At 38.8% G+C, this 23,747-nt stretch overlaps 1 protein-coding gene and 1 long non-coding RNA gene across 3 annotated transcripts in view; one reads left to right on the plus strand and one right to left on the minus strand.

Moving 5' to 3' along the window:
• tafa5a (TAFA chemokine like family member 5a) overlaps window positions 1-23,747 on the minus strand; it is a 229,416-nt gene that overhangs the window by 64,693 nt on the left and 140,976 nt on the right. For both annotated transcript variants that reach the window (XM_063006828.1, XM_063006819.1), the window contains exon 3: window positions 5,112-5,261. In XM_063006828.1, the coding sequence (XP_062862898.1) occupies window positions 5,112-5,261 (150 nt within the window). The remainder of the gene's footprint in view (window positions 1-5,111; window positions 5,262-23,747) is intronic.
• LOC134324902 (uncharacterized) lies at window positions 11,954-12,879 on the plus strand. The gene is made up of 2 exons (XR_010014233.1): window positions 11,954-12,194; window positions 12,481-12,879. It is a non-coding gene; the product is annotated as an uncharacterized LOC134324902 (long non-coding RNA).

The raw sequence follows: 23,747 nt of genomic DNA on the forward strand, positions 1-23,747 counted from the left end.
CATGCACAATGTGGTTTATTTATTTCTGTATTCTTTCTTTTATCAGTTGTCAGTTTCTGATCACAGGAGGATTTATATTTTCAGTTACAGTACCATTCTCCAGCTCATGTAAGATGAATTGATGCAATGTGAAAGCATGCTGTGGCATTGCATGATCCACCTCACAAATAGTTTTTGGGAATAATGGATGTCGTGTTCTCCAGGTTCTCCAGGCCAAAGTGGAAAAGCACAATCCCATTTTCTTTTCAAAGCACATTTCAAAGACATGCATCTGTCATGTTATAGGAGTGATCTAATGCTAACATTTTAAAACATTTGCTGACATCTGGATTATGTATTTTTAAAGAGGGCTCTGCTTGTTTTACCAAGACATTGCTAAGCCAAGGAAAGGACAAAAGGAAAGGAAAAAAAAACTACATTACTGACATCACAAAAATGACTTTCACTACAACAGTTGGTGTCCTTGTTCCCAAACAGTTACAGAGCATTGTTAAAAGGAACAACAATGCAACAATATATATATATATATATATATACACTGATTAGGCATAACATTATGACCACTTCTAATATTGTGTTGGTCCACCTTTTGCTGCCAAAACAGCCCTGACCCGTTTAGGCATGGACCCCCCTGAAGAAGTAAGTTGTGGATGGGGCCTCCATAGATCTGACTTGTTTGTCTAGCACATCCCACAGATGCTCGATTGAACTGAGATCTGGGGAATTTGGAGGCCAAGTCAGCACCTCAAACTCGTTGTTGTGCTCCTCAAACCATTCCTGAAGCATTTTTGCTTTGTTTCCATGAGAGGATGAACATGGTCTGCAACAATGCTTAGGTAAGTGGTACGTGTCAAAGTAACATCCCCATGGATGGCAGGACCCAAGGTTTTCCTATAGCAGAATGTTGCCCAAAGCATCACACTGCCTTTGCCGGCTTGCCTTCTTCCCATAGTGCATGCACCCGACAATCCTTGTTATATATATTTTTATGGCCAAAAAGGATTTGCAAATCGTTGCTTACTGATTATTTACATTCTACTATTGTACCTACTATCCAAATTACTATCCTACTATTAGAATTAAGGTTGTAAGAGAAATTATTTGCACATTTTTTCATAAAAAATGTTCAAATATTCTTTAAAAAGTGCTTTTTTATATGGCATTAATCTTACACATGCACTTGATCTCATTTAAATACACATTTCATAAATAGACTGACAAGTAATATCTACTCAATAAAATGTTGCCTTTGGGACATACACACCGACGGAGGCTCACTTTCCCTGACTAGGTTTTCATTTTCATCTATGGAATGAGTGTATTTGCTCCCACCTTACACAGCAACGCCTGCAACTAAACACCTACTTTAATTTGACAGTCTTTCACATCACTGCCGAGCTCAGTGCTTTAAATCAGGGTTTAAGTATTTTAGCATAAACTGTTTGTTTTAGGAATCATTATAACATCTTCTCAGCCAGCAGCATGTCAGATGTGTGTATGTTTTAAATGCTTGTTCTGTTTTATAACACTATTATGCCTCAGTTTAAGCTCATGGATAGATGACCTGACACAGTCCTCATTTAGGGTTTGATAATGAAGAAAATCCAGTCAAGCAGGTCCAGTCAAGTTATAATGTTATAACTATTCAATGCTGTATTTTTTTCTTAGACATAGAATTTTGATTGGTCTTCCAAAATGGTTTGGGAAGCATTGTGTGCTTTTTTTTGCAAACGTCATACAAGCAGTAATGGTTCTATCACTTAACTTTAGCTCAATTTGAAGCAAGATAAAAATAAACTTCACTTCTTTGGATTGTTTTCTTTGAACTTCATTTATTAAATATAAATTAAGTTACTTAGATGAATTTGTCACTAAGCCATTGGATAGATATTAAGTAGGCCAGACTATCTTTCACAAAATTTTCTCCATTTTGAAATAATGGCTCTCACTGTGGTCCAGTGGAGTTTTAGAGCCTTTGAAATGACTTTGTTAAATTAATCTGTTAATAAATACTTCTGCTCATTTTACGTTTTAGGAATTTGTAAATTAATGGAAATGTTTTGGAAAGGAATGCCCAACAAGCTCATGGTCAGGTGACCATGTGCATTTGGTTAAATAGTTAAAAAAAAATGCTCTGTTGGGCATTTAGGTTATACGTAGGTATACCTTCCTAAATCGCATTGGGCAAAAAGAAGTACTCAGTTACTGGGTGAAAATTAGGATAAAAAATAGTATTATTTTACATGCTTTTATTGTTTTCTTGAATTTTTTAATGCCTAGTTAACAGATTACTTTTAACTCCTTTGTGCAGAGGCAAATTTGGGCTCATTTTTAACCGATCTGTAGTGCTCTTCTTTAACACTAATTATCTATAGTTGTACATAATGCACAATGATCATCCATGGCTTAAATTGAAGAAGACACTTGGGCAATCATTCCCATTCAGGCTTTAATTTCTGTTATTCAAGGTCCATTTGAGAACAAAATATACTTAACATTTTTCATAAAAACAATAAAACGCCTTTTGTTTTTTTGGTTTACAATGTGTGCAGGGATGCTGTTGATAATCTCTCAGTCATGTTCCACATTTCCTACTTCAACAGCTCCTTGTCTAACTTAGTACAAAATTTCAGGCAAATATATAAAGGCATTCAGGTGCTACAAAGCAATTTTTCACAGGTACACTTATATATATATACTGTATATATATATATACTGTATATAATATATATATAATTATGCATCTCCTTCTTTCGTTCTGTGGGTGACCAATGGGGGTAAATGACACCTCTTTGTTTTTATTAGATGCACTGCTATCACTTTGGGCAAGTCCCTCTGAAACTATGAGCTTATTTAATTGGAGAGACAAAAAAAAACATGATTTATGCTGATGCCATAGGTGCAAAAACTGTCAAGCAAAAAACAAACTTAACAGGACAGTTTCAGCTTTGAACTCATGCACAAGAAAATTCCTCTATTGTGCTCGTTGGTTTTATATTAATTGTAATGTAATTTTGTATATATTTTTTGTCTCCTTTGCACTTTTAACGTTCTTGACCTTTCCTTTTGTAGACCCACTCTTCCCCATACCGTCCCCATATATACAACATGAGTATTATAGAATCAGAGCTCTAAGCCTGTGGATTATTGCATGTAAGAGGTGACCTCCAGAAACAGGGGGCGTGCAGAATAAAGTACTTTGAGCTTGTAGCAGCGAGAACACTGTTGATAACTCAGGCATCCTGAGACCTGGAGGGCTCTGAGAGATTAAACTGATTGAAATCTCATTTGCTTCCTTTCTTTCCCTTTCTGTTTCTTCTCCTTCAGTGAAGCGCGTCCTGCTACCGCCAGCTTATTCTACACCAGAGCGGCTCTGGGTACTGATGCAGTAATAGGGAAAGAGCACTGCAGTGGACAGCGAATGCCCAGTCGTGCTGTGACACCGATACTAAAGCTCAGCGATGGTGGATTCCTCAAGGGAAAAATGAAGGGGTTTTTGTTGTTGTTGTCCTTAAAGCACAATGTTTCTTTAACACACAATACAAACCAGCCTGATCTCTTATAGCCACCTCAGAAAACCAGCAATTCCTCCAGCAGAGCCACAGCCTCATATTTCAATAAATTCACAACACACTCACCCCTGAAAGAGGGATATGTGAAGATTGGTAATTTTTACTCATTTATATACGATACACTGATGAGCCGAGGATCTAATGCATTCAACACTTGAACTACCATAAACCATAAACAAAAATTTAATACATACCTGACCCACCACATACACAAATGTTACAAAACAGCAATTGTAATGCCCATTTTGGAGGGTGGTCCTTATATTTTGGCTCACATAAAAACATTTACTGACCATGAACTTTTTGAACATAATATTTTATAACCACAGACACTCTTATCTTTTTTTTAAAGCTCAAGTTTATTCCTAATCGCCTTCACTCATCTGGGCAAGCTTTCCACATGTCTTTAAAAAGTGTCTGTGTGATAATTATGTTGTATTATAATTTACGTTGGAACCAGAAAGAAACTGTCATAAATAAGCATGTAATTTATTTAAAATATATTTTAAAAACATTTAGAAGGGGGGGGGATGGGTCACGGTCGCCTCACAGCTAGAAGGTCCGGATCCTTTCTGTGCAGAGTTTGCATGTTCTCCTCGTGTCTGCATGGGTTTCCTCTGGGAGCTCCGGTTTCCTCCCACACTCCAAAAACATGCAGTCAGGTTAATTGGAGACACTGAATTGCCCTATAGGTGAATGTGTGTGTGTGTGTGTGTCTGCCCTGTGATGGACTAGTGCCCTGTCCAGGGTGTTACTGCCATTGAAAAGCTGGAATAGGCTCCAGCACCCAGTCCCCCCCCCCCCCCCCCCCCCCCCGACCCTAATTCTACAAAAGAATTAAGAAAGTAAAAGAGTGAGTAAGTGAGTGTTAGCAGTGGGTGTGGCTAAAACAACCAAACTGAAAGAAATAGGGGTGTGTATAAAGAAGCAGGGGGCTGCTTCAATTGTGTTACCCCATGTCCTCCTCTACCAGCAGGAGTGTCATGCAGTTGGAATTAAATTTATTGGGACTGTGCAAAAAATCACACATGTACTTGGAGAAAAAACAGCACCCTGATATTTTAAGCCCTTGATTTTTTTTCCTTCTTCTTACCTTCTTAAGTCAGCCACCTTACAAGAGGTGTTTTAGCTGAACAATTGTCTAGCCTCTCAGAGCCAGACATGAAAAAAACATCTAGTGAATCATGTAAGAACTTTTATCAGGTGGATGAAAACAATTTGAAATGTATGAGCCAATGAACATCTTATAAAAACAACCCAGAAAATAAGAGCAGTAAAAGCAGCAAATGTTTTATCAGATCTTACTAAAAATTTTTAAACAACAATAACCACTGGTGCAAACTAACATGGCTAACAAGCTGCCAAAAAAAAAAAATAGCAGTTTAGCATGTTGCTGAGTATCAAATATACAGAGAACACATTACAACTTTTGGCACAGCAAAAATGTTTTTAGGCTGGTGGAAGTCTGCTACATCAATATCAGCTTAGTCTGGGAATAAAAAAAGTAAAAAGCAGATCAGTAAAACCCGACGCTCTTACCATCCACACAGGCAGGCCTGGATCTGGTTGTGCCGGCGATTTGTCCTTTCTTGCAGGCGCAGCGGGCAGTTTGCCGAGCAATGGTCCTCCGCGGCTGACTGCTGTCTCTGTCCAACGTCACAATCTCACACGTCCCGGCCGCCAGCTGACCTATAAAGAACGGAGACAGGGTTCCAACAATGAGGAAAGAAATGTAACAATATAATGTATATAGTGTATTCATTTTTGTTTATGGTGGGTTCAAACAATGTCATGGGAGTGTGTGGGGGGGATTGTACCAACTTTTTAATACCATCAGCAAAAAATTTGTTTGGTTGAGCGTGATGTAGCCACTGATGAAAAAACTGCTTTCACATCATCATCACATGAAAATCTTCTTCCCCTTAAAGCTTCTTTGAGCGTCCAAAAATATATATATAGCATGGGCACCTGACTGGTCTGCAGCCCCATACGCAACAAACTGTGATGCACTGTGTATTTGACACCTTTCTATCAGAACCAGCATTAACTTCACTGCCGGTTTACCACTGTTCCTTTCTTGGACAACTTTTGATAGATACTGACCCCTGCAGACCGGGAATTATATAGTTTTTTTTTTAAACAAAACTAGAACTAATATTAAATATTAAATATACTAATATTAAAGCTGAGTTGAAAAACAATGTACAATGGGAGAGCCTGTTAGCCAGGACTGAAAACAGTAAAATCAAACAAGGTGCATAAACTGAACTGAGTGGTTCTCCAGTGTATTAAAATTAATTTAAAGTTAAAAAAAAAAAAAATTATAAATGTATTTTACTTAATTAACGTAATACTTACTGTTATGTTTTTAACACTTAGTTAAGAGGTTACTTGTGAATAAGCATTTGCTTTAGAGCCTGCAGGTTTTTTTTTTCTTTAATTAATTTCTTGCATTAATTTAATCAGAATTAGAATCAGCTTTATTCTCCAAGTATGTTTGAACTTTTGTTTGAATTTGAACGTTTGAATTTGTTTCTGGCTGTTTGTAGCTCTCTACAATATACAGACAATACAGTATGCAAAACGCTAAGCAGTCAATGTACAAATTATAACGTGCTCATCAAATTGGCATTTATAGAATAAATAAAAACAAAATAAATAATAAAAATTACAAATGAAATTACAGTATAATAATAATAATAATAATAATAATAATAATAATAACAACAATAATAATAATAATGATTTTCAAGGTAAAAAGCAGGCCTATTATACTCAAAATTGCCAGAAACTCAAATGTTTTATTTGTACCCCATAAATAAATAAATAAAGTAAGCAAAATAATGTTCAGACAAAATATATTTTTTATATTAGCATTTCTCAGCTAACAGTCTGGCTTAGTTTTTATAAATGCAGTTTTAATATTATTATATTATCATGCTCTATTATTCGTTGGTGACTATCAGAACATATTTGACCCTTTAATATTGTAGATGTATAATTAAAGATTTTTCAAAGACCCCAGAATAATTAACAGATTCATTATTCTGCTCTCCTCTAGACATTTGTCTTACTGTCAGCTGAAAGCGCTCCTCTCTGTCCTGTCTATAATGACTCAAAGTCCTATTCGCTTCTCCTAAATGAAGTACAGTACATCCATGCTAATACACTTTACAATCAATCCAGTGCCAAAGGGTTTTAGCCTTTGCCCCCTGACACTGGATGTGAGGGTAGCTGTTTTTAAGAGTAAAACTCCTTTAAGGTCTCACATGTTAATTTTGATTGACAGCAGGGTCAAAGGTTAAATCACATCTGGCCCAGAGCCTAAGCCAGCAATCCAGAGTTAATAGCAAGCACACTGAGTTTCAACTGTGGCTCATGGAGAACAATCAGAGACTGAGACTGGCCTTACTGCAGAAATATTTGAGAGACAACAAATGTTACAACTCTGGTTTTGCAAGGCAGCAGAGATCAGCAGTTAATTTACTGGACTATTAATCAGAAGGTTGCTGGTTAAAGCCCCACCACTGCCAAATTACTTGTATTCCATGACAATACAAAGTAATAGTTGCTAAATGTTTTATCTTCATCCTAAAATTGCAAAAACAGATTTGATTTACAGTTTAATGAGATTTGATTTAATGACAATTTGTCATGTCTGCTGTGCCAATTTTTGTCCACAACTTGTGCGTTTTTAAATTATTTATTTATTTATGTATTTTTATTTTATTTACATTTTTTATTTGCCAAAGATGGAATTTCAAGTTTTTCATTATTTATTTTTTTATTTATTTTTTTGTTTTCATTAAGTAATTTTTTGGAGTCACACTACAAATTTTTCATTTTTATAAATATTAACATTTGCACAGAAAAAATAAAATAAAAATAATAAGAATTCATTTTTAATGAAACAACCTAGCCATGTGATTTATTTATTTATTTTTAAATCGATTTTGTGGAAAAAAAAAAAAGATAAAAATCTCAAGGTAATAATATTATAATATTTTTTTTCATTTATATTTTCATTTTTATTTATTTGACAAGTTTATTTAACTAGTTTGTTTAATTTATTCGAAATATTATATAACAAAAATATCTTAATAAAAAAAAAGATACCAACAGTGCTTTAATTTATATTCATAATAATTTGCCACTTTAATAATACATATTTATAATGCATAATAACATAAAAGCAAAATAGTTAAATGGTTGCAAAACAAATATGATTTTTTTTGTCTCAAGTTTATAGAAACATTTACACCTCTAAACCTTGTATGAAGGTAGAATTTGCTGTAAATTAAGTTTTTATTGGTTGAGTGATGCAGTAAATTAACAAATAAAATAAATGATGTATTTTAAAGTAGCAGAATATTTTGGTAACTCTCCCATGTCAGAATTATTCAGCCCCAACATAATACTGCTGATTCTAAAACTTACTGCTAGTCTGTGATGATGTAAATTTGGGTATCAACATGAATAAACCATTGCTGCCTTCAAGACGTCATCTTTTCCAGGGACAATCATGCATTTTTAAACAAGACGATGCAAAACTAAATAAATGAAATGAAGTTGACCAGATAAAACATGAAATATCTGCAATCAAATAAAAGTCAAAGTAAATGTAAAAAACTGTGTTTTTTTAATTATTTGCATTTTCCATGCTGTCCCAACTTTTTCTGATTTGGATTGTACTTTAGCTGTGATGTGTTATATAAACACCCCCAAAAGATTCAAGTGTTCGATGCATGTTGCACCTTTTTTCACTTTTCTATAGGAAATATACACCGATCAGTCATAACATTAAAACCACCTCCTTGTTTCTACACTTACTGTCCATTTTATCAGCTCCACTTACCATATAGAAGCACTTTGTAGTTCTACAATTACTGACTGTAGTCCATCTGTTTCTCTGCATGCTTTCTTAGCCCCCTTTCATGCTGTTCTTCAATGGTCAGGACTCTCCTAGGACCACTACAGAGCAGGTATTATTTAGATGGTGGATCATTCTCAGCACTGCAGTGACACTGGCATGGTGGTGGTGTGTTAGTGTGTGTTGTGCTGGTATGAGTGGATTAGACACAGCAATGCTGATGGAGTTGTTAAACACCTCACTGTCACTGCTGGACTAAGAATAGTCCACCAACCAAAAATATATCCACCCAACAGCGCCCCATGGGCAGTGTCCTGTGACCACTGATGAAGGTCTAGACGATGACCAACTCAAACAGCAGCAATAGATGAGCGATCGTCTCTGACTTTACATCTACAAGGTGGACCAACTAGGTAGGAGTGTCTAATAGAGTGAAAAGTGAGTGGACACATACCATACCAGCACAACACACACTAACACACCACCACAATGTCACTGTCACTGCAGTGCTGAGAATGATCCACCACCTAAATAATACCTGCTCTGTGGGGGTCCTGACCATTGAAGAACAAGGTGAAAACAGGCTAAAAAGATATGTAGAGAAACAGATGGACTACAGTCAGTAATTGTAGAACTACAAAGTGCTTCTATATGGTAAGTGGAGCTGATAAAATGGACAGTGAGTGTTGAAACAAGGAGGTCGTTTTAATGTTATGGCTGATCAGTGTAAGTATGATGGTTGGTTCTGAAAGCTTGAGAGTTCAGTCACCAAATCTTGCAGTTTGTACTTTTTTTTTTATTCCAAAAAAAAAGAAGACAGACTAGAACAGAGAGGACCTGCAGAGACAGAGCATGAACAAAGTCCATCCTCCAAGTGAACAACCTGTTTTTTAAACATCACTTCATCTGCAAGGATAATTTGTTCTTCCATCCCTGCAATGTCAAACGCATTTACAGCTGAATGACAGATAAACACTGTAACAATACTTTTCTGACATTTTTCAATTTGTTTCTTCTCTCCTCATCCTGCTCTCTCTTTCTCGCTCTGTTCCATTTAGGATTGGAGCAGCACTTATCAGCTGTATCATAACACAAGCCGTTGCATTTAAAAGGATGTACATGAGCAGTGAAAGCTGGCTGCCTCTGCTTCTGATGTCTGACTGCATGCCGTAATAAAACGGTTTTAATTCCACACGTCGTTCTCAGTAGGAGTAGATGGCTGCTCTTTTTCTGCCATTTGTACTTATACTGTATTTCTCCGTCCTTAGTTCTTCATCATCTTTTTATTTTTTTTTATTTCACGTCTTCCTCCTCCTCCTCGCAGTTTGTATGAATGATGCTGGATAATGACTTGTCAGGTGTGCAGTGCAGTGAGAAAATCTCTCTCATTTTTTGTACTCAATGTTTTTGCCTGTCAGTTCCCCCTTAACATTTTCTATATAAGTCTTTCCTATCAATGCGCTTGGATAATTTTGCTTCAGATTAAAAAAAAAAAGGCACAAAAAGCTGAAAGACTAGAACAGCTCATTTTACAGTCTACATATTAATTCTTTAGATTTTTTTTTAGTTTATTTTTTACATATTTAGTCTGGAATTAATGCTTTTTCTTAAAGTATTTGTTGGTGGTGAAACAAACACGGAGGTGGTGCTTCCTTTCCACTACAGAATAATTTCTTTGGAGCCACACTATAAAAAGAAAATGAAACAACCTATCCATGTACACTGATCAGCCATAACATTAAAACCACCTCCTTGTTTCTACACACATTGTCCATTTTATCAGCTCCACTTACCATATAGAAGCACTTTGTAGTTCTACAATTACTGACTGTAGTCCATCTGTTTCTCTACATGCTTTGTTAGCCCCCTTTCATGCTGTTATTCAATGCTCAGGACCCCCACAGGACCACCACAGAGCAGGTATTATTTGGGTGGTGGGTCATTCTCAGCACTGCAGTGACACTGACATGGTGGTGGTGTGTTAGTGTGTGTTGTGCTGGTATGCGCTGATGGAGTTTTTAAACACCTCACTGTCACTGCTGGACTGAGAATAGTCCACCAATCAAAAATATCCAGCCAACAGCGCTCCGTGGGCAGCATCCTGTGACCACTGATGAAGATCTTAAAGATGACCAACTCAAACAGCAGCAATAGATGAGCGATCGTCTCTGACTTTACATCTACAAGGTTGAACAACTAGGTAGGAGTGTCTAATAGAGTGTACAGTGAGTGGACACGGTATTTAAAAACTCCAGCAGCGCTGCTGTGTCTGATCCACTCATACAAGCACAACACACACTAACACACCACCACCATGTCAGTGTCACTGCAGTGCTGAGAATGATCCACCACCCAAATAATACCTGCTCTGTAGTGGTCCTGTGGGGGTCCTGAGCATTGAAGAACAGCATGAAAGGGGAATACAAAGAACTATAAAGTGCTTCTATTTGGTAAGTGGAGCTGATAAAATGGACAGTAAGTGTAGAAACAAGGAGGTGGTTTTAATGTTATGGCTGATCGGTGTACATCCAGTGTCTAGTCTTAAACACACTCAAACTGACATGTACACACACACACCCACGCACGCACGCACACACACACACACACACACACACACACACATGCCCTTGTCTTATTTTCTCTTTTGGTTTGGTTCTCCATCAACATGGATTGCTAGGTGACATTTTTCCATCAGGTGTACCCGTCAGCTGTATGATGTGGCTGATTTAAATGTATGTGTGCTGTCCATGCTGGCACGTATCTACCACCATGATAAACGACCGAACTCTCGTTCATATCAGAACGACTTAATAAATGCTATGATTATTGATATGTTGCATTTGCTTGTCCTTCTTTTCTGCCCTGTCAGCCTGTGAGATTTGTTTTCTTTATTTATTAGGGCTGTTTGACAGATCCTCAGGTTCGATATAAGTGGATTTATGAATGCAATATTGATTACATTTCTGTGAAGAGTCATGTGCAAAGTCTTTGTGCTAATTGTGATTTATTTTTAAACTATGCATTATAAATTCACATTATAAACTGTCAGGTGATTTTATATTTGTAACGAATTAGGGCTAGACTAGACAGGAGGGGGTGGACACACACACAGAGATGTTTCGTAAAGTGTAATAATAACAAGACAAGTGTACACTAGACATGACATATGAACACATGACCTATGCTAAATACCAAGCTAAACACATGAGACAGGAACCTAAACCTAAGCTAAGCTAACAAAGAACATTGACTGACTAACACAAAACATGAACAAGACTAACTTTAAACAAGACTTATGAACATTAGCAAACAGACAAGAGCTAACGGACAGGTGCTAACAAAATCTACGAGAGCAATATAACCAAACCAAAAATGTGTTTGTTTATTAGGATTTTAACGTCATGTTTTTCACTTTTGGTTACATTCCTGACTGAAACGGTAATTACTCGTTACACAAGGTTCATCAATTCACAAGTTTTAACATCAAACACAGTCATGGACAATAGGCTCTATGCACGACTGTCTTCCGGGTTCTCGTATACTGGCAGATCAACTTCCGGTATTCATTTGCCGGTCGTCAACAAGCAGATAACGTTAGGCATGGCTCTCTTTTACACTTGTTGTCTTCAAGATTAACCTCGTCTGACAGTGAACGATTTAGACCGACCGACGCATGGTTTGTACTGCTTCTTCTAACAAGCGGGAAAAAGGATTTTAAATGTACAACTCCAGCGACATTGACAAATATGAAGGTAAGTACGTTAGCAAACATTTCCTTAGAACCATGCAAGTAGGGTAGTTGTAAACTGGTTAGTGGTTGTTTTGCTAGACTAGACAAACACTACATCTAGCTTGACAGACCAGTATTAAGATTCATGTTTTAGTTAGCTTTGAAGCATACCATTACAATTTCATTTTTATGCATATTCTGCTTGCACAGTGCCAGGTTAGGCAAGCTTTAAGATAGTGTCAAATCCCATGTATTAATGATGTTCAAACAACAATAAATATATATATGTATGTGTGTTCAATTCCCAGGTGGAGTGGTCCGGGTTCTTTCTGTGTGAGGTTTGCATGTTCTCCCTGTATCTGCGTGGGTTTCCTCCGGCAGCTCCTGTTTCCTCCCACAGTCCATAGACGTGCAAGTGAGGTGAATTGGAGATACAAAATTGTTTGATATTAAAACTTGAACTGATGAATTTTGTGTAATGAGTAACTACCATTTCTGTCATGAATGTAACCAAAGTGTAAAACATGATGTTAAAATCCTAATACAACATAAAACAAACTAAACATATCTGACTGGATATATTAGCAATTTACCCTCAATCTTTTGATTAAGTGTAAAAAGTTTTGTTCACCAATATATGAATGAGTTATCTTTTATTCATTATCAAATGTTATATGTCAGACCATAATAAATTTCCTGTCAATTGATTAATTTGATGTTACAGTATTAACATGTCTTTCTCCAAAAACATATTTGTTGTAAATGCGAGGAGGAACTTTGATTTTTTTATTCTTATGTTTATTACAGCAGGTTATCAAGAATTAAAGTCATTACAGAATTTATCAGTGTCAAGCTGGCAGCAATGGGGTATCAAATATACAGTGCCTTGCAAAAGTATTCAGCCCCCTTGAACTTTTCAACCTTTTGCCACATTTCAGGCTTCAAACATAACGATATGAAATTGTAATTTTTTGTGAAGAATCAACAACAAGTGGGACACAATCGTGAAGTGGAACGAAATTTATTGGATATTTTAAACTTTTTTTAGAAATAAAAAACTAAAAAGTGGGGCGTGCAATATTATTCAGCCCCTTTACTTTCAGTGCAGCAAACTCACTCCAGAAGTTCAGTGAGGATCTCTGAATGATCCAATGTTGACCTAAATGACTGATGGTGATAAATAGAATCCACCTGTGTGTAATCAAGTCTCCGTATAAATGCACCTGCTCTGTGACAGTCTCCGAGTTCTGTTTAAAGCGCAGAGAGCATCATGAAGACCAAGGAACACACCAGGCAGGTCCGAGATACTGTTGTGGAGAAGTTTAAAGCCGGATTTGGATACAGAAAGATTTCCCAAGCTTTAAACATCTCAAGGAGCACTGTGCAAGCGATCATATTGAAATGGAAGGAGTATCAGACCACTGCAAATCTACCAAGACCCGGCCGTCCCCCTAAACTTTCAGCTCAAACAAGGAGAAGACTGATCAGGGATGCAGCCAAGAGGCCCATGATCACTCTGAATGAACTGCAGAGATCTACAGCTGAGGTGGGAGACTCTGTCCATAGGACACAATCAGTCGTACACTGCACAAATCTGGCCTTTATGGAAGAGTGGCAAGAAGAAAGCCATTTCTCAAAGATATCTATAAAAAGTCACCTGGGAGACACACCAAACATGTGGAAGAAGGTGCTCTGGTCAGATGAAACCAAAATCGAACTTTTTGGCCACAATGCAAAACGTTATGTTTGGCGTAAAAGCAACACAGCTCATCACCCTGAACACACCATCCCCACTGTCAAACATGGTGGTGGCAGCATCATGGTTTGGGCCTGCTTTTCTTCAGCAGGGACAGGGAAGATGGTTAAAATTGATGGGAAGATGGATGGAGCCAAATACAGGACCATTCTGGAAGAAAACCTGTTGCAGTCTGCAAAAGACCTGAGACTGGGACGGAGATTTATCTTCCAACAAGACAATGAACCAAAACATAAAGCAAAATCTACAATGGAATGGTTCACAAATAAACGTATCCAGGTGTTAGAATGGCCAAGTCAAAGTCCAGACCTGAATCCCATCGAGAATCTGTGGAAAGAGCTGAAAACTGCTGTTCACAAACGCTCTCCATCCAACCTCACTGAGCTCGAGCTGTTTTGCAAGGAAGAATGGGCAAAAATTTCTGTCTCTCGATGTGCAAAACTGATAGAGACATACCCCAAGCGACTTGCAGCTGTAATCGCAGCAAAAGGTGGCGCTACAAAGTATTAACGCAAGGGGGCTGAATAATATTGCACGCCCCACTTTTCAGTTTTTTATTTCTAAAAAAAGTTTAAAATATCCAATAAATTTCGTTCCACTTCACGATTGTGTCCCACTTGTTGTTGATTCTTCACAAAAAATTACAATTTCATATCGTTATGTTTGAAGCCTGAAATGTGGCAAAAGGTTGAAAAGTTCAAGGGGGCTGAATACTTTTGCAAGGCACTGTATATGCTGTTCAGTTCAAAACCTTGTATCATGTTACAAAAGAGAAAAAAAAAAACGTCCATTTGAAGTTAAATGTAAAAAGATTTTATTTCAAGTCTTTTTAACGCCATTCAAGTGGTCTATTCATTGTGAAATGAATGTTAAACAACTGCCAGATTCACAAAACGTAAGAAACAGCAAAAACTGTTTTACACACTCAATATAGAAGCACTTTGTAGTTCTACAATTACTGACTGTAGTCCATCTGTTTCTCTACATGCTTTGTTAGCCCCCTTTCATGCTGTTCTTCAATGACTCTCCCAGGACCCCCACAGAGCAGGTATTATTTAGGTGGTGGATGATTCTCAGCACTGCAGTGACACGGACATGGTGCTGGTGTGTTAGTGTGTGTTGTGCTGGTATGAGTGGATCAGACACAGCAGCGCTGCTGCAGTTTTTAAACACCTCACTGTCACTGCTGGACTGAGAATCGTCCACCAACCAATAACATCCAGCCAACAGTGCCTCATGGGCAGCGTCCTGTGACCACTGATGGTCTAGAAGATGACCAATTGAAACAGCAGCAATAGATGAGTGATCGTCTCTGACTTTATGCCTACAAGGTGGACCAACAAGGTAGGAGTGTTTAATAGAGTGGACAGTGAGTGGACACGGTGTTTAAAAACTCCAGCAGCACTGCTGTGTCTGATCCACTCATACCAGCACAACACACACTAACACACCACCAGCATGTCATTGTCACTGCAGTGCTGAGAATCATCCACCACCTAAATAATACCTGCTCTGTGGGGGTCCTGGTCATCAAGAACAGAAAGGAGGCTAACAGTATAGAAAGAAACAAATTAACTACAGTTTGTAATTGTAGAACTAATAAAATTATCAAAGAGTGTAGACATAAGAGGTATGTTTACATAATGAAGAGGCTTTTGTTGGCTTTTTATGCTTTTGTTTAAAAACAGTATAAACTATAATATATATATTTACAATATTTAAATGTGCACGTTCTTTAAAAAATTACAGTCAAAAACGAATGTTTAGCTCCATCCCTTGACAAGTGGTCCAATCTCACGATACAGTAAACAGCTGATTTATGCTCTGATAGCGATCACTGTGTCAAACAACTTATTCTTTTTAACCCGTCGGATGCAGCGTTCAACATGAACCCTGAGAATGTACCGATCCACCCCGATCTTGTTTTTGAAAACACAAAACCTTCTTACTAATTTTAGAACTCAAACTCGTATATTCGCCGCTATACGACACGTTGTGATTAGAAATTTGCCGGTGTTTATAACAAACCGGAAGCTAGACTGCCCGACTAACGCTAAACGGAAACGCGTCACAGAGCTTGCGTGCATAGAGCCTATTTTGTAGCTCCAATTCACCTCACTTGCATGCCTTTAGACTGTGGGAGGAAACCGGAGCTCCCGGAGGAAACCCACACAGACACAGGGAGAACATGCTAACTCCAAACAGAAAGGACCTGGACAGCCCCACCTGTGGGTCAAACCCAGGACCTTCTTGCTGAGCCACCGTGCCACCCCAAACCAAAAGAACATGAGCTAGGAACAAACCGACATGACCAATGATCCCCAAGCTGCCTTCTTGAATACCTACAGCTTATCACCTCAGACAAGGTGCAGCTGTGGATAATTAGCAGGTGACCAATCACAAAAGGGGCGTTGGCTTGAGACTGCGAGTGCTCCCGGAGAGAGGGGCATGGCACATAAGGAGCACTCCAGGAGCACATACAGGCTGGATACGTGACAATATTAAGCTGCTTATTGGTGGAAAAAAATCTATTTGAGATTTTATGTATTTATTTAATGAATGAACAGTGGAAGGAACCAAATATTGGCTGCTATAGTTTATGCTGTTTTATATACTTGCATAAATATACTTCAGAATGAAACACTTAATGTCTTTTTGACTTCATACTAATAAATAAAAACAAAGAATCATACATTTATAAGAGTAAACATATACAGTATGTTTAAAAAAGAAACTGACGGGGGGAAAGTATGTACACACCCCAAGAAAATAACATAAGTACAAAGTTGCAAAGTTAGATTACAGTGGTTCCAATTCACTGGGTGAAAAGCTGGAAACACCATGGACAGATCGTCAGTCCATCACGGAGCAAACACACACACACACACCTGGCGGCAATTTAGTATTTTCAGTTAACCTGACTGCATGTCTTTGGACTGTGGGAGGAAACCAGAGCACCTTGAGGAAACCCATGCAAACACAGGAACAATATGCAAACTTCACACAGAAATGACCTGGACCACTTCACCTGGGAATCAAACCCAGGACCTTCTTGCTGTGAGGCGACAGTGCTACCTCTGAGCCACTGCACCACCGAGCTTCACAATACATACACTATATGGACAAAAGTATTGGGACACCTAGTCTAATTTTTGAATTCACGTGTTTCAGCCACAACAGTTGCTAACAGGTGTAATAACTTAATCATATAAGGGAAATGATATGCTTTCAACTTTGCAGCAACAATTTAGGGAAGGCCCTTTCCTGTTCCAGCATAACTGTGATAGCTGTTGTCGTTAAGGTACTGGACTAGTAATCAGAAGTTTGCTGGTTCAAGGCCCACCACCGCCAAGTTGCCACTGTTGGGCCCCTGAGCAAGGCCCCAAACACTCAATTGCTTAGACAATATACTGTCATAGTACTGTAAGTCGCTCTGGATAAAAGCGCCTGCTAAATGCCGAAAATGTAAATGTAAACTTTGCCCCTGTGCATAAAGGCATGAAGAAAAGCTTGATTTAAAGACACTCCAGTGACCTGCACAGAGCCCTGACCTTCAGAGCTTTGGAATGAACTGGAACATCAACTGAGGATTTTTTGACCAATATCAATGCCCAGCCATACAAATGCTTTTTTGACTGAATAGGCACAAATCCCCACTAAGACGTCACTCTATTTTAATAAGTGTTCCTGCTGCTTTTAGTTCATCTGACTCTTTTGATGTTTCATTGACCCTTCCTGACAGCTGTGGTAGGGTTGATATGGTTGATTTATACATATGTGTGCTGTCCACCTCAACATTTTTCAACCACTACGATCAATGCCTGAACCCACGTTCATATCAGAATGACTTAATGAATGTCATGATTATTGATCTGCTCGTCCTCCTTTCTGCAGTCAGCCTGTAAGATTTGCTTTATTAATTGGAGCTGTTTGACAGATCGTCAAGCACAGTATGGATGGATTTATGAAAACATGATTGATTACGTTTACATGAATGTTTTATTATCATACAGCATTTAGCACATGTTTTTATTCAACGCAACTTACTGAAATGCTTCCTCGGTAAACATTTCCTCACTCTAGTACAAACAGACATCAGTCTAACGCCACAAATATGCCGAAACCCCGTTAGAATAAAAGACAGAAGCTTTTTTCTTACTTTCTTTTTTATTTAGTCTTGAATAAACCCTCCTTGAATCCTTGAAGGCACAAGTACTGACAGAGGCATTTAAGCTGTTTGCTATATCTCTGTACCTTGTTTTTAATAAAATGTTGTGTACTAATTTGACCCCTGAAGACTTTAAGAAGCATCTTCAGCTTCCACAATCAGTGCTTTTCAACCAATAGAACTCTGGTTCTTGAACCGGTTCCGTTTGGGCTTCTCAGAACATTGGTGCTTTTTAGAGAACCGACCCACATTTCCACCAGTTTTTGGGAGCCAAAGATGCGCCATCAAACGTTGCCATCAAAAAAGCAGCTCCATGTTAGGAGTCATGTCCTTCTGCGTGCCCTCCTAGTTTTGCCAGCACTTGGGGGCACAAAAGAACTAAAACATGTTGATCTATTCCTCTGCACTGCCTTGTCACCTGCAACTTTTAAACGTTAATTTGCTTCAGGTGGAAGGTTTCCTATATATCATGGCTTCTCTATGTCTTCTTTGCTGTCTCACCCCAGTATGGCTGCTTGTTGGGCCCTTACAAGGGAACGATGGGGGAGTGCAAATGGATGCTTATGAGGAGCTGGTGACTGTGAATCAAGAGAGATTTTTAACCCCACCTGCTGGCCAAACTAGGCAGCGCAAAGGGATAGTAGGCACAGCTATTAGTCAATTATAAGATGACAAAACAACATGCTTTTGCGCCTCCATGTTCCCAAGCGCTGGTCGAACTAGGCGGCGCAGAGGGACATAACTTCTATTGTGGAACAGCTCTTTTGACAGCAGTCACCGTGTTACTGTATGCGTATAAATAAATACTCTTTGTCACATTTAAGCATACAAAGTAAAGACACATTGTGTACAAATTTCAAGTGAATATTTGCACTGGAGGCATATTAAGTTGTATATTAAGTTGTTGCCTAGCGGTTAAGGGACTGAGTTAGTAATCGAAAGGTCACTGGTTCAAGAACCACCACTGCCAGGTTGCCACTATTGGGCCCTTAAGCAAGGCCCTTAACCCTCAACTGCAAAGACAATATACTGTCACTGTACTGTAAGTCGCTCTGGATAAAAGCATCTGCTAAATGCTGAAAATGTAAATGTAAGTCATAAAGAATAAAAATGTTTAAAAGCTTGTTTACCTGACCAATATTTAATAATTAGAACAAGGGAAAAGATGAAAATTGAAATGACATTTGAAAAACTTGCCAGTCTATCATGTGTGTACATGCTAATTAATCCCTAATGAAGCATGCAAAATGTTTTATTGTAGGAGAAATGCACTGAGGAGAAAAAGAAGCATTTCTCAAGAAACCCATTTATCTTTCTTTAGTATGAGAGCAAAAAAAAAAAGGTGTAAGCAACAACACTTTGCATCAGATTTATGTGTTTTGAAAGGATAAGATCCTGCATTAATTCTAATAATACATTAAACGTATGCTGGATTATACACCGATCAGCCATAACATTAAAACCACCTCCTTGTTTCTACACTCACTGTCCATTTTATCAGCTCCACTTACCATATAGAAGCAATTTGTAGTTTTACAATTACTGACTGTAGTCCATCTGTTTCTCTGCATGCTTTGTTAGCCCCCTTACTGCTGTTCTTCAATGGTCAGGACCGCCACAGGACCACCACAGAGCAGGTATTATTTAGGTGGTGGATGATTCTCAGCACTGCAGTGACACTGACATGGTGGTGGTGTGTTAGTGTGTGTTGTGCTGGTATGAGTGGATAAGAGACAGCAGCGCTGATGGAGTTTTTAAACACCTCACTGTCACTGCTGGACTGAGAATAGTCCACCAACCAAAAACATCCAGCCAACAGCGCCCTGTGGGCAGCGTCCTGTGACCACTGATGAAGGTCTAGAAGATGACTAACTCAAACAGCAGCAATAGACTTTACATCTACAAGGTGGACCAACTAGGTAGGAGTGTCTAATAGAGTGGACATTGAGTATTTTAAAAGCTGGTCTGAAAGTGTCTGATCCACTCATACCAGCACAACACACACTAACACACCACCACCATGTCAGTGTCACTGCAGTGCTGAGAATGATCCACCACCTAAATAATACCTGCTCTGTAGTGGTCCTGTGGAGAGTCCTGACCATTAAAGAACAGGGTGAAAGGGGGCTAACAAAGCATGCAGAGAAACAGATGGACTTCAGTAATTGTAGAACTACAAAGTGCTTCTATATGGTAAGTGGAGCTGATAAAATGGACAGTGAGTGTAGAAACAAGGAGGTGGTTTTAATGCTATGGCTGATCGGTGTAAAATAGCCACGTAGAAGTTCATTATTGACATTTTGGTTTCTTGACCTCTGTACTGCTGTACTGTGGGTTAAAATAAATATAAATGACATTTGCCTGTCTTAAAGGGTTCTACTATATAGAAAACTCCAGAACCCTTCAGTCTGGTCAGGTATAACCACATTAACACACCGCGTTCTCTGTCTTCAGCTTTAATTACTGTACAGTTGTTCCGAGAGCAAAGCCAAATCACATGCTGAGTGTCCAAACAGTAATTTGGATCCAGACGGTGAATTAGCAGAAGCAGGATGGCCTGTATTTTGCTCTAGCTTAGCAGGATAGCTTTAAATGAAGCCCTTAACAAGCGTAATCGAGGCAAACGAAGGAAATGCTGCTGCTTCACAGCACTAAGCACTATCGTGTTTCTCCAATTGCACAGCCAGAGTTTGGCTGGTAGGAAACTGAACATTTGCTGTGAGGTATATGTATAACACATGTAGTGATGGATAAATCTCTACTCTACGGCAGCGCTTCTCAATCTTTTTCTCTTAGACTCCCCTGTGTTTAAAAAATATTTCCAGGGTTACGATATTATTCTTACACTTTTAGCAAGGATGACAGAAGGTATTGAGATCTGCATCAAGCAAATCAAATATTGTCCATTCTGGCACTCAGGTGGCGCAGTGGTAAAATATGCTAGCACACCAGAGCTGGGATTTCAAATACATCATATCAAAATCGTACCGGACCAGGGTTCCTCATAACTGGTGCAATTACAACTTGATTGATGCCGCCTGCGCAGAGTTGAGGAATTATGCTGATCGTGGTGTGGCTCTCCGTACACAAAGCTGATCTGCATATGAACGCGCCTCAAGCAGGTGAAAAGATGCAGTCGGTACTGCACACGTGTCAGAGGGGGCGTGTGTCAGTTGCGAGGCTCCTCAGTCAGAAGTAAAAGGTTGTATCGATAGAGGTACTTTGTAGTTCTACAATTACTGACTGTAGTCCATTAGTTGGTATTCATGTTTTGTTAGCCCCCTTTCATGCTGTTCTTCAATGGTCAGGACTCTACCAGGACCACTACAGAGTAGGTATTATTTGGGTGGTGGATTATTCTCAGCACTGCAGTGACAATGAAATGGTGCTGGTGTGTTAGTGTGTGTTGAGCTGGTATGAGTGGATAAGACACAGCAAAGCTGCTGGAGTTTTTAAACACCTGAGAATAGTCCACCAACCAAAAATATATCCAGCCAACAGCACCCAGTGGGCAGCATCCTGTGAGGTCTAGAAGATGACCAACTCAAACAGCAGCAATAGATGAGCGATCGTCTCTGACTTTACATATAGCCCATTCTCAAAGACCCAACGTATGCTATAGGCAGTTTAAAATGGATTAATATGACATCACAATAAATCTCCTATATCCCAATAGCCTATTAATTCCTGTCCCTTTACATGTGATTCTTGTTTACTTTTCTCAGTTAAATTCAATGGGACCCCCTCTAAGCTCACTGAGGCCCCCTGGTTGAGAACCACTCCTCTACTGGGTGAGTGAAAGAAAGAAATAATGTCATATACAATGATTTTGGGTCAGAGACCTTTCTGTTTCAGTGAGGTGAACATTTTCTCCCTCAGCACATTATGCAGAGTTCACTAGATGTTTCAGTCTATTCACTACATGGCACATGTCTCATCGTTCTGTCACAGGTACAGGAATGTAAAGATAGCACCCAGACTATCTCTCATTAAACCTCATGACAATATCGTTTTTGGTGTTTCAATTAAGGTCTGAACTAAAGGTCTTTTTTAAATTTCCTCTTTTTTTCCCTATTGTTTTCCCCCAATTTTCTCTCCTAATCTAGTCGTATCCAATTACCCTGATTGCGTTACGCTTCACCTCTACCAATACAACCCTCCACTGCTGAATGAGGAGCTTCGCGACTGACACATGCCCCCGCCGACACATGCGCAGTCCCGACTGCATCTTTTCACCTGCACGAGGTGAGTTCATATGCAGACTAGCCTTGTGCACAGAGAGCCACACCCTGACCAGTATTATTCCCCAACTCTGCACACGTGCCATCAGTCAGCCAGCAGAGGTCGTAATTGCACAAGTTATTAGGAACCCTGGTCCGGCTTGTCTCACCCCTATGAACAACAGCCAATCGTTGTTCAAGTGGCCGCCGAGCCCAGCCGGATGGCGGAGCTCAGATTCAATACGATGTATTTGAGATCCCAGCTCTGGTGCACTAGCGTATTTTACCGCTGTGCCACTTTAACAGCCCTAATTTTCTCCTTGTTCCATTTATTTTTAACCAGTAAGATGTTTCTAATTTAAGTGTTCTTATTTATAAAACACACCCAAACACTGTGAAAGTGTCTCGTGATGACTTATGTTATAATATCAATGGATAAAACATCCCTTAACGTTTGAAAAAAAACAAAACAGGCATTGGATCAGTCATGGATTGGTGTGATCGCGTCATGACCTTAAGGTTTGAGACTAAACATCCTAAACATCCAACACTGTTAAAATACACAAATTACAAATGCAAGACGATTTTGGTGCTTAATCTTGGATGATATTTGTTGGACAGATACATACACAGTGAACTATGTATGATTGAAACTGTTGTTGTGCTAGCTTCCCCCTCCTGAATTTGTGGCTGTATTAATAAAGTAACCTCCACGTTTCTGGTAGTGCTTTTACAAGATTAAAAAAGTTGCCCCTTCATTTACAGTCAGGCACTGATGTTGGGTGGTGCAAAATGGGCTTGGGTGGCGCATCAGTCTAATGTACTAGTCCACCAACTCTGAGATCTCAAGCTTACATGTTGACAAGATTTCTTATCCAACAGACACAACAACAAACTGGCTGTGTCTGAGGGAGGGAAGTTGACAGAGTTTCTTTGCTGTTGCATGAGTGGTTTGCTGTTTGCTCGAGGTGCCAGCACGAGAAGTGGATGATTCACGGAACAGCAAAGTGTGGCACTCCATACATGATAAGGCTTTCTGTGAGACTCCGGACTTTGAAGGTAAAAAGGAGAAAGTTGGTGACAATGCGTGTCAAAGGGGACGAACTAGAAATAGACTGGGGAGAAAAATTGCAATAAATAAATAAATAATACAAATAAAAGAAAAAAATGCAAAAAAAAACCCCACCAAAAAAGCCATAATAAATGATAAAATAAACAAAAAAAATAAATAAGTGAAATTGATCCATCCCAACTGACCCTGCAAATATGCAATAATGTGAACACCCAGTGTGTTTTCTGCTTACAGCCTTTAATTAAATTTTGTTTAAACAGAGAGAATCAACAATTCTTTTCTACAAACCCGTCTTCCCCCCAAAGAGAAAAAAAATGGCCTGTTTTTCTATATGGTCTTTTTTTGTTGTTGTTTTTTTT

This window comes from Trichomycterus rosablanca, chromosome 1, assembly GCF_030014385.1.
Source record: "Trichomycterus rosablanca isolate fTriRos1 chromosome 1, fTriRos1.hap1, whole genome shotgun sequence".
Lineage (NCBI taxonomy): Eukaryota > Metazoa > Chordata > Actinopteri > Siluriformes > Trichomycteridae > Trichomycterus > Trichomycterus rosablanca.